The sequence below is a fragment of the Mustela erminea genome, chromosome 7, assembly GCF_009829155.1.
Source record: "Mustela erminea isolate mMusErm1 chromosome 7, mMusErm1.Pri, whole genome shotgun sequence".
Lineage (NCBI taxonomy): Eukaryota > Metazoa > Chordata > Mammalia > Carnivora > Mustelidae > Mustela > Mustela erminea.
In genome coordinates, this window is record NC_045620.1 from 139459612 (window position 1) to 139475724 (window position 16113).

The 16113-nt window shown below is 47.7% G+C and overlaps 1 protein-coding gene across 8 annotated transcripts in view; it reads right to left on the bottom strand.

Annotated features, from left to right (window-relative positions):
* DCDC2C (doublecortin domain containing 2C) overlaps positions 1-16113 on the bottom strand; it is an 87650-nt gene that overhangs the window by 13266 nt on the left and 58271 nt on the right. For 4 of the 8 annotated variants that reach the window (XR_004288082.1, XM_032353413.1, XM_032353416.1 and 1 more), the window contains one exon: positions 13383-13424. The exons of 3 other annotated variants lie outside the window; for them this stretch is intronic. Coding sequence is in view for 4 of the 5 variants with exons in the window: in XM_032353413.1 (XP_032209304.1) it covers positions 13383-13424 (42 nt within the window). In the remaining variant the exon portion in view is untranslated. Of the gene's footprint in view, positions 1-13382; positions 13425-13806; positions 13876-16113 lie in introns of those variants that run through there. One more of the 8 variants, XM_032353419.1, reaches the window with a different exon arrangement.

Sequence of the window (16113 nt, forward strand, 5' to 3'; positions counted from 1 at the left end):
GAGCCAGGGCTCCCTGGATGCGTGGCTGCGTCCATGGTGGGGGCACAGAAAACAGTGGGGCCTGGAGGAACTCGAACTAACAGGAAAAAAAAGGAAGTTCTTAAAATAGCAAAACACATCAAAGGATCCAGGAGCCGGGCTGAAAAAATGACAGTGGCTCACACTGGGACAATGAGAACACCACATACTGCAGTACTGGATTAGAACCCGACGCGGGAGGCGAGTACACAGAAGCCCGTGATGTGTGCATCAATGGCCGAGTGAATAACCAAGCGAGAAATAAGCGGGGGTCCCCTCCGCTGGTGCGCGCGTTCACACTTCGCTTCCTCCACCGGGGAGCCCAGCGACCCGCCGCCGACACCACGGCAGGAAGGCCTGCATAGTAAAAAGTGACACACACCACGTCACCCGAGAATGAAGGTTACTGTTACTGGGGACGCCACACGGATGTCCCCCGAAATGATAGAACAAGGGCACTTCCCCTCTGCGGCATTCTTTCCAAAACCCCCGCGAGCGCGCGAGAAGACCCCGCTGGGGGACCCCTTCTGGGGCCTGCCTCACCTGATGTCAAACCGAACAAAGACGTCACAAGAAAACTGCAGGCGAAGAACCCTCGTGAACCCAAACACCAGGCTCCTTCCCAGGTTTTAACGCATTAAATCTGAGTCTATGTAAAGAAAGATGATACGTCGTGAACACGCAGGGTTTCTCACAGGCAGAACGGGGCAGCCGCTGAGGGAGAGTTGGCCGGTTCTTCATGTCACAACGTTAAATATGTTTTTACCACAAAACCCAGCAGTCTCACTCCTGGGTATTTACCCAATCAGTGCGTAAACGTCCACAGCAGCTCTTTTCAAAATTGCGAAAGACTGGGCACAACCCAAAGTCCTTCAACTGGGGAGCGGGCGAACACGCCGCGTTGCGTGTGCAAGTGTGCAATGTGGCCGTGGCTCAGCACGTGAGGGCACGACCGGTGGGTCCCTACGAGTCAGACGGATCTTGGAGAGGCCACCCGCAGGCCGCGGACGGCAGCCGCAGGAACCCGCGTGAGGCAGTGGGGCCCGCGGCGCCCACCAGGGGACCCGCCTCGAAACATCCACGGGCCCTCGCTGAGCCGCGGCTACCTCCAACCAGGCACAGGTACCAAAAAAGGAAAGTTCCACACCTCCCCGTACTTCCTCACCTTCCGCCTAAGCACACCGTCCCCACCGCTGCCTCCAGGCGGACAGTCTCCTCGCCGCGGCCCCCTTGCTGCCTATCGATAAACTTCTCCCTCCTTTGTTCCGCGAGATGAATTCTGTCACTGCCCGGCCGCCGGCCTGGCCGCAGCCGGTCACCGCACCCCACCCACGTGGGTGGCAGTGAGTGGAAGACAGAGCTCCTGCCGCAGGACACTGTGGAAGAGGCAGGACCTCGGACAGACCGGCCCGGAGTGGTGGCCCCGTCACGAGGGAGGGAGGAAGGACGGGGGTCGCCGACGAGGGGCGCGAGGGAGCTGGAGGCCGCGGATGTCCTGTGCTCGTCGGAGTGGGCGGGGACGTGACTGTGAATGTCCCCAAACTCCTCGATCGCCACACTGAGAAGGGCGAGGTTCACTGCATGTAAATTAGACGTTGGTCTTTAAAAAAGGAGATGAAACGGACCCACGAAGGGATTCCTGGTGTGAAGTGGTGAGCCAGGGGATTCTTCGCTCCGACGACGGATACTAAAAAACAAAAGAAATTACTATGGTTCCTACAAGCAGCTACGACAGCCCTTGAAAGCACCGAAGGGGGACAGCACGGAAGCGGATTCTCTGCGGGTGGGGAGGGGCGGCCTCCCACCTCCGCAGCCCCTGGCCGGGAGGCTCCTTGCCCACGGTGGCTCTGGCTGCAGGAAATCACAGCCGTTCTGCCCAGCTTGGCAGGTGCCCATTCAGAGTTGCTGAGCACCTGCAAATGTGAGGGTGAAATTGTGGAAATGAGAAAGTTGCCAAAGGACGGAGACCCATCATCTGCTCCCCACACATGCTGTGTTTGCGTACATTTGCCAGAATGCCCCAGATCCCAGTGTGTGTAGGTTACGGCTCAATAATACAGCCCAAAACACATTAGCTCTCGAAGAAAAAAAAAACCCAGGACGATACCTCTGGCACTGGTCTACCTGGCTCTGGCAAGCCGAGCTGCGAGAAGCCGTCCGGACAGCCACCTTTACAACAGCAGAAAGAGCAGAGGCACAAGAATCCAGGGGCACTGAGCAAGCCTTCCCTGACGCGAGGCCCAGAACCCCACAAGAGGCACTTCCCAGACTGAACCGAAGGCAAAGAGGAATCAGAACCACCTCATGAGGCCACATGTGGAAGTTCACGTGCTTCGTTCGTGGGAAAGTCTGCGTCTCCCCCTCAGAGCAACTGCGCTTTTCCAGAGAGCGTCCCTCTGCCTCCCACTGGTGAGTCCGGTGAGTCCATCAGGAGCGAGACGCTGACAGCAGCAGGAGGTACTCCTCGTCCCACCGTGAGAGGCGGCAGGACAAACTGCACAGAGTTCCCGAGAGAACCCAGAAGACACAGCAAGCGGAAGCCACTTGGCAGTGAGACAGAAGCCTGGGACCTCAATCCTCTCTGAAAAGAGCAAACAACCCAGCAAAGAGATTGGCTGTGTGCAGGGTGACGACTGATTTCATCAGGAGACGGGATTTTCAAAATGAAGAAATTGTGGCTTTATCTTCAGAGGCATCACTTGTAGGCAAAATCGCTTCTGCAAAACTCAGCATTGCTTAAAAATGAGACACAAATGAGGTATTTCTCTATTTGCATTTTATCACTGTTCTCACCAAAACTGTTTGATTTGGCCTGCAGCATCGTGGAAAGCCTGTGGTAAGCAATCGTAAGGCCTTATACAGTCTCTGAGATTAAACACTAAAAACTTATTTGTAAAAACCTAGTCACTTCCTTTAAACTGTCATAAATGCTTTCAACAACATTTCACGGAAGTGAGGGCGACACTCATTCTCTGCCATGTTGCACGGTCACCAGCAGGGCTTACCTGGCCACTCCCCAAAGCCCTGCCTCACTGTGATCCCAGCTGTTTCTTTGCAGCCTACCCCTCCCGTGACTTGATCCAGCTGTTTCCCCTCCCGTGACTGCCACCCTCCCTCACCCAAAACGCCTCCCAGGGAGTAAGCAGAAAGAGGAAAATGTGTATTGTTTGCGTCAGCTCTGCCCAGGACCCCATGGGCTCAGAGTAGGGACATTTCACTTAGGTGAGGTTATTGGGGTATTTCCTTGATTTGCAGTTATCCGTATTATTAATAAGGAAAAATGTTAACTTGACGCATGTCAGTGATTCGTTTCATCCCCACCTCACTTTATATTTCCAAGTTTTGAATCGGAAACCAGTCTACTCCAAACCGACCTAGAAAGAAAATGTCAGTAATAATTCAATAGAAGGTAGATTTTCCTAAATCTACATTAAAACTCCCCAAGAGGCCAGAATGGGGGTAAAAGATAACACCATGAAAATCTCACTGGAAACACCCTGAAGTCGTAAGGACAGTCCAAGCAGACGCACTCTGAAATCAGGTTAAGACGCCTTTTTAAACATCTGTCATAACAACAAAACTCCCTCACACATCATGTATGTGTGTCTCCTTTTCTACGGGATAAAGGCAATGAGATCTTTTAAATAAAATGCTTACTTTTGATATCAAAATTATTTACTGGGAAAATGACGGGATTTTGGTATGTAATAACCATGACCTCTTGGAACAATTGAATATAAACGAGATAAGAAAATACTTCTAAAAAATGTGAGGTCACAGGACACAAAAATCAAACTTCAGAAATCAATTGTGTTCCGTGCACTTGTAATGAAGCAGCAGAAAGAGAAATTAGGAAAACAGTATCAATTAGAAATGCACCAAAAACAATAAAATATCTAGGAATAACCCTAACCACGGACAGCAAAGACCCGTACTCTGAGAACTGCACAGCACTGATGAGAGAAACGGAAGATGACACACAAAAATGGGAAGACTCCCCATCCTCGTGCACCGGGAGAACAAGTATGGTTAAGATGTCTGTACGACCCAAAGCTATCTACACATCTAACCTAATCCCTATTGAAACAATAGCAGGATTTTGCACAGAACTGGAACAAACAATACTGAAGTTTGTATGGAACCTCCAAAGACCCCAAATAGCTAAAACAACCTTGGAAAGGAAAAGCAAAGCTGCAGACATCCCAACTCCAGACTTCAAGTCATATTACAAAGCTGCAGGGAGCGACTGAGTGTGCAGTCGGTTGAGTGTCCAACTCTTGGTTTCAGCCTGGGCCGTGCTCTCAGGGTCATGAGACAGAGCCGCACACTGGGCTCTGTGCCCCGCACTGAGTCTGCTTAGAAGACTCTCCCTTATGTGCCTTTGCCCCTCCCTCTCTCAGATAAAAACAAATAAATCAAGAAATTACACAGCTGTAGTCATCAAGACAACATGATGCTGGCACCGAAATGGACACATAGATAGATCCAGGGGTGACTAGAAAGCCCAGAAATCAGCCACAATTATGTGGTTAATTAATCCTCAGCAAAGGAAGCAATACTACACAATGGGACAAGGACCGTCCCTTCAACACATGGTGTTGGGAAAACTGGTCAGCAACATGTGAAATAATGAGACTGGACCAGTTTCTTACTCCACACACAAAAATATACTCAAAATGGACAAAGGACCTAGGTGTGAGACCTGAAACCATAAAAATCCTAGAAGAGAGCACAGGCAATAATTTTTTGAGATCAGCCATAACAGCTTTTTTCCTAGCTGTGTCTCCTGAGGCAAGGGAAACAAAAGCAAACGTAAACTCGTGGGACTGTATCAAAGTAAAAACTTTCTGACGGAAACAATTAACAAAACCAAAAGGCAACCTACTGAATGACATATCTGATCAAGGGTTAGTATCCAAAACATATGAAGAACATATACAACTCAACACTCAAAAAACCCCAAATAATCCAACTAAAAATGGGCAGAAAACATGAACAGACATTTCTCCAAAGAAGACATACAAACGGCTAATAGACACATGACTAGTTGCCCAACATCCCTGATCGTCAAGGGAATGCAGATCAGAACCACGATGAGATATCATCTCACACCTGTCAGCATGGCTAAAATCAAAAACACAAGAAACAAAAGGTGTTGGTGAGGATGTGAAGAAAAAGGAACCATCATGTGCTGTTGGTGGGAATGGAAACTGAGGCAGCCACCCTGGAAAACAGTATGGAGGGTCCTCAACAGTTAAAAAAGAGAACTACCCTCTGATCCGGTAATCGCATGGCTGGTATTTACCCAAAATACAAAAACACTAATCCGAAGAGATACATGAACCCCTATGTTTACTGCAGCATTATTTACAGTAGCCAAATTATGGAAACAGCCTGTGTCTGTCGATTGATAAATGGATAAAGAAGCGGTATAAATACAATGAATACTAAGGCATAAAAAATAATGAAATCTTATAGTTTGCAATGGCACGGATAAACCTAGAGCATCATGCTCAGTGAAATAAGTCAGAGTAAGACAAACACCGTATGACTTCACGCATATGTCAAATTTAAGAAACAAAATGTGAACAAAGGGGAAAAAAGACAAACCAAGAAACAAACCCTTAACTGCAGAGAACAAGCAGATGGTTATTAAAGGGAGGTGGGTGGGAGGAACATGAGAAATTTTTTAAAAATTATTCACTAGGAAAATGGCAGGATTTCAGTTAATATTTATGATAATGTAATTACCATGACCTCTTGGAAAAATCAAGTGCAAGCAAGATAAGAAAATGTTTCTTTAAAATGTGTCTGCTCCTGCTAAGTCTTTCCTTTGTGGATTTGCTGTCATCCTTAAGGATGAGTTTTGTTTGTTTGTTTGTTTGTTTTTATTAGAAGCCACAAAACAAAATAAGGGGCAACACACAACAGAATAGAAAGTAGCTCCTCAGTAAATAAGGCACAAAGGAGAAAAAGGGAACGCTCCTCTCTAAATAAAGGGAAATTTCAGCTGCAGAGACAGAAAACAAATTTTGATTCTCATTTTAAATGTTTGTTTCCATTTGTATGGACATACAAATGGCCAACAGACACATGAAAAAATGTTCATCAACATTAGCCGTCAGGGAGATTCAAATTAAAACCACACTGAGAGACCACCTTACACCAGTCAGAATGGCCAAAATTAGCAAGACAGGAAACAACGTGTGTTGGAGAGCATGTGGAGAAAGGGGAACCCTCTTCCACTGTTGGTGGGAATGCAAGTTGGTGCAGCCACTCTGGAAAAGAGTGTGGAGATTCCTCAAGAAATTAAAAATGGACCTTCCCTATGACTCTGCCATCACACTGCTGGGTATTTACCCCAAAGATACAGATGTGGTGAAAAGAAGGGCCATCAGTACCCCAATGTTCATAACAGCAATGGCCACAGTCACCAAACTGTGGAAAGAACCAAGATGCCCTTCAACGGATGAATGGATAAGGAAGATGTGGTCCATATACACTATGGAGTATTATGCCTTCATCAGAAAGGACGAATACCCAACTTTTGTAGCAACATGGACGGGACTGGAGGAGATTCTGCTGAGTGAAATAAGTCAAGCAGAGAGAGTCAAGTATCATATGGTTTCACTTACTTGTGGAGCATAAGGAATAGCACGGAGGACATTAGGAGAAGAAAGGGAAAATTGAATTGGGAGAAATGGGAGGAGGAGATAAACCATGAGAGACTGTGGACTCTGAGAAACTAAGAGGGTTTCAGGGGGTGGGGTGGGGGGGTGAGCCTGGTGGTGGGTATCAAGGAGCACACAGATTGCAGGCCCCCATTCTGGAGCTCACCACAGAGGGGACCACCTCTCGGAATGCAGAAAGACCCTCTCTTGGGTCCTGCTTCTGCTGCTTATGCATTATAAGTTCTATACGACTCTGCTCTCAGCCCACAGGAGGTTCCTCTGCTGATGCCTTTAATTAAGAGTTTGCTCGCAGCAAAATCCTGGTGCTGTTCTTGTCTATGTCCTAGCAGATGGGTCCAAAGAAGAGTTTTGTCCGTCTGCTAGTAATCGTTTTCTGTAACAGAGAGCAATGTAGACAGCTGCTGAATGAGCAAACAGACGACCCCGTGAGCAGCCCAGCGCGGGCTGAGGACAAGCTGCGCGCCGACCTGAGCATCTCCGTCCTCCGTTTCTCCCTGCACAGCGACAAGGGAAGACAAGGGTAGCAGACACGCCCGAGACACACGGGGACCAGCTGGGAGCCAGAGGGAGCCGGGGGCAGTCCCACGCCGGGGGCAGTCCCACCCCAGAGGCAGCTGCTGGAAGGAAGTCTGCCTGCTGCTCACGCGGCTTGGAGAGGGTCAGGGACGGGCAGGCCCCGCAGGGAGCGGGAGCGAAGTGTGGACGCTTCCCAGACAGAAGGCAATAGAAACAGCCGGCCTGCACCTGCTGGTCTCTTCCTAGCTGCCCTGAGGTACGACGGACAAGTAAGAACCATGTATTCAGTTGGCAAGATGTCGCGGTGTTTAAGGAGTGTCCCTGTGCCGCAGGGACTGCAGACGAGGTCATGAGCACGCCCGTCTCACACAGACACCGGCTTTGCACATACATATGGCAAGAACGGGTAAGATCTGCTCTCGAGTGAACGATACGCCGCTGTTAGCTATAGAGCCCGGGCTTACTCTTCCTATGACACCGATTCTCGCTCACGTGCTGCTTCTCCAGACGGAACGAAGCCTCCCACCTCGCCCTCCAGGTCCCTACCCAGGATTTCTAAAATTGCACAAACTCAGCAGAAGTGTTTCAATGGAGCCCCCCTCATGGTTCATCCTATTATAAAACACGTATTCAATACACTACATTTTATTAGTGAAATATAGTTGAAGATAAATCATCTCCACTGTTTTAAAGTGCAAATTTCTTTTTTGTTTAAATCCAAATGCATCTCCTATGCATAGAGGAAGCCAAGCCTTATTTTTCTAGAGCCATGTAATTCTCTAAAAATTTCATTACTTAATAGTTAATTCACCATACCCCACTTAGCATTATTGATGACTTACACTTAGCTTTTGCGACTTCAGTGTTGATCGATATGAACCTCATCTCTCAAAGAAGCAATAAAATACTTAGCAGTAGTGACAGAATGGTATCAAGATAATAAAAAGGGAAAAAATGGTTAAGATACTGGGCAGGCAATGAATTTCAAAAATCAATGAAAGAATCAATGCCGTTTTCATTTTGTCACAAAAAACCCTGAGTCAGAGACAATGCTAGATCAAAAACTCCCTGGTTTTATTGGCATCTCTGACAATGTTAATTAAATGAAAACCCTCTCCTGATGGACTGATGGAGCATACGAGAGCGAATCACGGTTCCAGGTTCACACCCCATTTACCGAAACAAGATGCTTACGCAGTGTGTCCAGAGGTAGCTACATGCAAAGGAAGATGCCTCATGATCTGAGCTTAGCATGTATTAAATTCATTAAATCATTTAACTGTGATTTATGTCAGGTGATATAAACCATTACTTTGATTATTTTTTAAAAGGTCTCACTGTTTTGTCACTCATTTTACAGCTAGTGATGTATCAAGTACCCACTTTCCTTATCTGATCTTGTCGGGCATGAGGACCACTGTTTCCAGCCTCAGTGACCACAAAGAGTGGGGGAACTTGCAAGGGAAAGTTGCCCGTTTCTTTCCAAACCTCCTGTCCTGTGAGACTTGATTCTCAAGTATGTCTAAGCACAGTAGCATTTGGGATGGAGTCAAAATGACAAGAAAACCAGAAAACAAAATAGAACACAACTCTCTTTTTTAAGAAAATAAGCTCACATGTATCAATGATACCTAACTCTTGTTCTATAATTATGGGACCAAAATTATTACTGTTTCATTCTATTTTGTTTTTTAATTTTCTTATGACTTCACCCAAATTCATATTGTGATTTGAAATTTCCTACTTTTCAACAACATAAACACTGAAGACTAGAAGTTAGAAGAAGGCCAAACCTCTCTCTCCTGCCAAATTCTCATCCTAAAATTCCCAGGACTGTTTGGTGAGGAATTTTTTGAACAGTGTTCCTTGGTGGGTAAGGAAGGGAGGCTCTGAGCAGAATGTACACTCCTACCCAAGGGGCTGACTCTTCGTTAGAGAAAAACGAGCAGAAGGCATGGAATGAGGAGTTATTGAAAACCTGGAAGCACACACAAAATAACTGCGGACAGTTGAGGAAATGACGTACTACAATAGCCAGCACAGTCGCTGAAAGTAGAGAACACTATGACCAGACGGGTGATTCAGACATGTCCTGGAAGAGGTGACCGCTGAACCAGATGAAGTTTGGCATTGGGGAGAGACTGGAAACCAGGCCAGAAACATAAGCTCAAAGGTTAAGGATGAGAATCAGTGCCACATAATACAGCATTCGTTCAGAAAAAGCTGGGGCCAGCCCTCTGCTGCAGGGGGACACAGCACCAGCCCCCCACAGAAGAGCTCACACCTGTACAGACAGGCGTCCTCTGACCATCCGCTGACCATCTGCAACCGCTTCCCCACACCTGGGTTCCACTTCTTCTCACTGCCCACACTATTAACATCGCTTGTTTTCTTGTTTTCCAATGGGCTACAATATAAATGCTTCAAAGGCAGACACAATCTGCTCTTTTTCTGTCACACTGATGGCACTAAACACAGAAAGCTCAACAGTTCTGAGGTGTTGGTTACAGTGGCCATTCGGAGGGACCCTGGCTCAATCTCATCACACATCACATGGTCATGAAACACACAGAATTCCCCTCAAAAAGATGAGAGACCATTTTATAAATCGATGAGTACATATGCTCAAAATCTTACTTGTTATTACACACTTACTATTAATCACTATATGCTTGATATTTGAAGCTCTTGAGGAAAAAAATGTTACAGTCATAATTTCATCATCTTACACATTCCGCACCTGGAACTTGTCACTATAGCAACCTGTCTCAATGCCTCTAAATATAGGGGACCCGTATGTCCGAGTGATACCCTAAAATGCAAGACCTAAACAAAGCCTCCAAATTGCACCCGTACAGCATTCCCAATGTTCTTTGGTGACTTTCAGAGACTTACGATCAGTCTAATGCAGGATGAAATAATTCAACATCTGGTTTCATGGTTTGTTTTGTTTTGCATTTTTAAATGTATCACTGGGTAAATTATTCCTTCTGTTTTCTTAAGCCTCTCAAGTTTTCACCCCAATAGCAAAGATACCAAATGAGAAATCAAATGGAACATTTATTCCAGTAAAAGAGAAATGAAATTGTCTTTTTTGATTCTGGCATGAGATCCAAGTTTCAAAACAGACAATACTCAAAAGGCAACCTGTAACATCGCTCTAGAGGAAGCCCACATAAGCACAATTCATGTGTTGTCTTTGGTTGTTTGAGGTTTTTCTTAATGTGAGTGACATCTCTTATCAAAAATGTTCAAATCTATTTTTAATAAGTAAATTCAACATTTGAAGTATACTAAGAAAAACCCTAAAATACTGAAAATACCCTATATATTGATTCATAGTATTAATTAAAATATTTTTTTATTATCAGCAAAGTCATGATCCCTTTAAGACATGATATAAAAGAGTTAATGGAAAATAGCCCTTAAAAATACACACAAAAGTGGAAATAGATTCTAAGTAGAAGAATTCGGTGTTTTTACCATTTTTATTGTGTTAATAAATCTATAACAAACATTACTTTTATAATTTGATAAAGTAGCCTTGATTTTTAAACATGGGATATCATAGAAGAAAATTCAATTTTTCAAAATAATTAATGTCAACAGTGAGTGAGTAAGGCACTGTGTGTCCCTGGTGTTAAGAAAAATGAAAATATAGGGGCACCCAGTGGCTCAATCAGTTAAATGTCTGGCTCTTGATTTCAGCTCAGGTCATAATCTCAGAGTTGTGGGATCAGCCCTGGGTGGGGCTTCACACTAGTTGTAAAGTCTGCTTGAGAATCTTGCTCTTCCTCTTTTCTTCCCCCTTCTCTCTCTCTCAATCTCTCTCTCTCTCAATCTCTCTCTCTCTCAATCTCTCTCTCTCTCTCTCTGTCTCAAAAAAAAAAATTTTTTTAAAAGAAAGAAAAGTGAAAATGTAAATAAAACAGAATGCCTCCTTCTAAAGGCTTTAACCTCTGGTAGGAATCTCAGTAAGAGGGGAGAATAAATACCCCTATAATTTACTCCTCACCCACTGGAGAGGACACTTCATGGCTATTCCTAATCTTTACACGGACTTCACAGGTTGGAAGTTATCCCAGTTTTGCACATAAGGAACCTGAGGCTCAGGGCAGGAAATGGCACCCAGACACAGCTTACGTGTGTCCGGAGTTTGCCCTCTTCACACATCCTCTTTACCAGCACAGTCAGACTGAGAGCAAGGAGCACATACGTCAAACCAGCCATCTGTTTTCCAAAGAGTTACTGGACACCAAAGTCTGAGAGAATGTTGTCTGAGCGCAGGGGGACATCTCCCCAAACACCCATGGTTGCCTTCCCAGCAAAGTGCAGACGAGCTGGTTGCTGAGCATTCCAGGGGATGGAATTCAAGATAAGAAAATTGATGACACTGATTTTAATGAGAGAGATACAAGTGGGAACGGCCAAGTGTCTGGTTTCCAAGTGAAAAACACTTTCATTAAAATACTGCAAACAGGGGCACCTGGGTGGCTCAGTGGGTGAAGCCTCTGTTTTCAGCTCAGGTCATGGTCTCAGGGTCCTGGGATCGAGTCCCGCGTCGGGCTCTCTGCTCAGCAGGGAGCCTGCTTCCCCCTCTCTCTGCCTGCGTCTCTGTCTACTTGTGATCTCTGTCTGTCTGTCAAATAAATTAATAAAATCTTTTTTTTAAATACTGCAAATGCTGTTTTAAATACAGATATGTTGCACTTTTCAAGAACTTGCAAACCCATTTTCTCGATCAGTTTTTTTGAGGTATGTAAACCTATAAATAAGTAAAAAATTGTTGACTGGGTTAATGAAGTGCAGAGAAGTAAACTTACTGAGGGGCACTTCGCAAGTTTACAGGAGAACTAGGACAGGAATACGGTGCTTACATGTGGCCACGTGCCCATCAGCATGTTGCAGGTGCATCCGCTTCTACATGGCTGTGTGCACCTGCCAGAGACAGGTGCGTCTGCTTCCACACGGCTGAGCACACATCTGCACGCGACATGTGTATTCGCAGATGGTACTGTAGCTCATGTGTGTGACCCACCTCAGGTGCTGCGAGGATTCTTTTACAATTCAGTTGTCTCAGAGAGCATAAATAAAAGTCATAACATCGAGTGCATTTCGTACATGTTATCTCTATCCTGGAAGTTGATTTTGCTATAAATAAACCATCAAACTTCACAGGAAGAAACTGATTCTCTACAGTGTTGTCCTGAGGTTCCTGTGGGGGAAGTGGTGGACGGAGCATCTACTGCAGGTTGATCTCATGTCAAATCCCAGCTGGTTTTCCAGCTGGCTTTGATTAGGCAACCTTCCCAAGTACTAGCATTTCTGGCCCAAGTTTTCCACGGAGTGGTGAGGAGTCTACATGCACTAAGGAATAAGTCAATCAAGTCTTGCATACTCTGAAAAGATCACCACGGTCACTTAATCATCCAACAAATAACAGTGAGACCTTTTTTTTTTTTAAAGGTCTGCTCCCAGCATGGAGCCCAGCATGGGGTTCGAACTCACAACCTGAGATCAAGACCTGAGCTGAGATCAAGAGTCGGAAGTTTAACGGACTGAGCCACCCCTCCCCAGGTGCCCCAATAGTGAGACTTTGATTTTGCAAGGGACAGAGATACTGCCAGGAAGACAGGACCGTGGGGAAGAACGTGTCCCTGCCTGCTACATGGGGCCAGCCACCCAGACAGAGCCACACCTTCCTGGGGGGCTACGAGTGTCACGGGTCTGGGAGCCTGCGTTCCTCCTGTGGCCCCATGCGTGGACACATCCATCCTCAGCCCAAGGGCCAGGGCCCAAAGATGCAGGTTTTAGGGCTTCCCGGAAAGCCCAAGTGAGCACCCGCAGGTGCCTGCTGGTGGCTGGCTTCTGGAGGGCGCTCCCTAACACACGACTCGAGGGGAGGCTTGGCCCTCCTGCTTTCTTCCTATCTGCCCTTCGCGTGGATCTGCCCGCCTATCCGAAATGTCTTAGCCATGTTTCCTTCCCTCTGAGTTTGCTTCCTGTCTGTGGGAGCAGAGCTGCGGTGCATGACGGCGAAGCAGAGGTCTTATCCCTGAAAAGGCGCCGGGCCGGGTTTTGGAATCCACTGATTCCCCTGTTAGGTCTGTCTTCAGAGCACAAAACACAAGAATTACGGAATTTGTTGATACAAACCTTCCTGTCGCTGTCTTCACAAGGACTTTCCTCTTCTTTCTCCTATTATTAAAAAAATACAGTAATCAACTCTGTGCAAGAAGGACCGTGTCGAACACACCCGTGCTCCCCCTCACTTTCCTGGTTGTCGTGCAGACCCTGCAGGGCTTCCTCTCTGGCTCTGGCCCGCCTCGCTCCTCCCCTTTCCCGCTTCCCGCTTCCCCACACCCGCGACAGCAGAGCATCGACTGCGCATCAGCCGCCAAGGATGCCTCCCTTGTTTCTGCTTCGTGTGACTAAGTGTGTGTTGGTGGGCTATTCCCCTTGGGCGGTTCTCAAGCCTCCAGCTCAACGACAACAGTGTGCCGTGAACTGGCTAGCAAGTACACACTTCGTCTTGATTAGTTCACTTGTCTGAGCTCTTCAGATGCGTTAATGTTGGTGTCGCACTTTAAGGTGACAGTATTTCCGACATGTCAGAGATCATCTGCAGAAATGACATATGTAAAGCATCCTGAGGATGAAGAAGTGTCCGATGAAAGCCGGGCTCTGGTTCTGCTTCCTCTCCTGGTGTCACCCCGTCTGGGCCAGAGACGTGCATCAGGACCAAACAAACCCTTGTGCACACTCTCTGGGCGGGAAGAGAGCCGCGTCTGACCCTGACGCCGACACAGCTCCTCCCGCCCCAGGCCTTCCTCATGGCCACAGAGAGGGGCTGGGGGAGGCGGCAACGAGGACCCCGTGCTCGATGCACCCCGAGATCCTGCTCAGGACAATACGGTGTTTGCACACAGACAGCGCCGATGGCCGCACGCCACGGCAGGGGGCCTTCACACCACTGAACGGTACTCCTAAAAATGGTCAAAATGGCAAGTGCTGTGTTTTTACATACACATATTCTACTACAAAAAAAAAAATTAGATAACAGAAACTCTTATGATGAAACAACAGAAATCTGTATTTTAAAAATAATGTGCACAATAATACGTTGTCTTACAGCTTTGCAAGGTCACTTTCATTTTACCCCAGGATGACAGACTTAAGTTTAAGCACCCTAGCCACAGGAGCTCAGAGCAAATCGCAAATGGTCACGAGACCCCTACTGCGTCAAGGCACGGTCCCGGACACGGTGAAGGACACGTGACGCCAAGCCTCACGCTCGACCCCCACCCAAGGAATCCACAGCGGGCGCAGGAGAGACAACTGGCCTCTTGCCCAGGAAGCGTTCACTGGATGTCGTTCCTTTGCTATTACTACTACCTGTTACAGTGCACATAACACGCTTGCTCACTTTCCGATCTCTCAGAAACATGGGCTAGATTTCAGGGCCAAAACCTTTCAACTCCATGAGGCATTTCATGCCAATAAGGAAAAGGCACAGGGAAGTCCTGCTCGGGCCACGCGGGAAGCAAAGATGGCACCATGCGGACGTCAGAGCAGGGAGGCTCTTCTGGCTGTGAGCAGCGCAACACCTGCTGCGACACCTGCCATCGCTGGGAACAGACCATGGAGCCCGGCACGGGAAACAGCTCTGCTGAGAAATGAGGCACAACTAGCATAGGCTTCACTACACAGGAGGAAACACAGCTTCGCTCACTCACAACCGCATCCAAATCCAAGGTCCCCCACTTCCTGACTACGGGTGGGGGCAGGTGACGTTCTCGCCCATCTCCTTGCTTCGGGGGCCACAAAGCTGGGTGCTGACGCCTGGGGAAGCGTGCGTGTGAGGAGGGGCAGGCCCCCGCAGCACGGACGAGCGCAGCGCCCAGCAGAGCAAGCGCTCGGCAAACGGGCAGGCTGCTCTCCCCAGACCCCTGCCCACCACAGTCATCAATGTCCCGACAAGAGAGAATGGGGCCTCCGCTGCTCCGTGTCACCGGCTTTCCCCAGAAGCTGAGGTGGCAAGACCAGGAAGTTAAAAGCCAATCGCTTGGGGTTGCGATTACTCCGATACTGCATTAAGAAAGACACTTTGATTCACTCTAACGAATTAAATCTACTGATGGATGCCAAGTCACTGATATACACGGAAACTCCCAGAGGCCCCAGCAGATTCTCACAGCGAGTCAATAAGGCACCGTGACAAACGTCAGTGGCCAGACCACACCAGGGACTCTGGATGCCGCACAAAGCCACTGTCTTCACGATGCCTGTGCCCTCTTCCTGCCGAAATACGGCCGTAGGTTACTCCACGCCTGAGCACAGAGTGTCCGTCTCTGCTCCTCCCCCGTGCAGGCAGGAGCTGTCGTGTCGCCGTTCCCCGCGCACCAGGACAGACGCTCAGAACGCGCGCTCCCTCCGACGCCACAGCAGCGAAGTGTCCTCTTTCCTCCTCGTCTCCAAGACCTCCCGTCACGTGTGCCTTCACGGAAAACCACTTCCACATCAAAAGAACAGGAGGAAGGGGAAGAGAATCGCTTGAAAGCGCATTCCCTGCGACCGTCTGGTTTACATCATAACCCCCACCGGTGGTGAGAAACCCAGACAAACTTCCCCCCAAGCGCCCTCCCCAGGTGGGCAGGAAGCCGGCGACAGCTCCGTGTAGCCCCAGCCCCTTCCACCCACGCTCCGGGCCACTTACTCTGTTTCTAAATGCGGAGCACGTTTACGAGTGGAAAAGGAATGGCTCACAAGGCTGCTGCACCCCAAGTTTCCTTATAGTTCAGGAGGCTTCAGCATTAGAAGAGACTCACACTTGATACCCCAGACTTAACCACACAACCTCCTGCCTGGGTCCAAACAGTTTAAAACA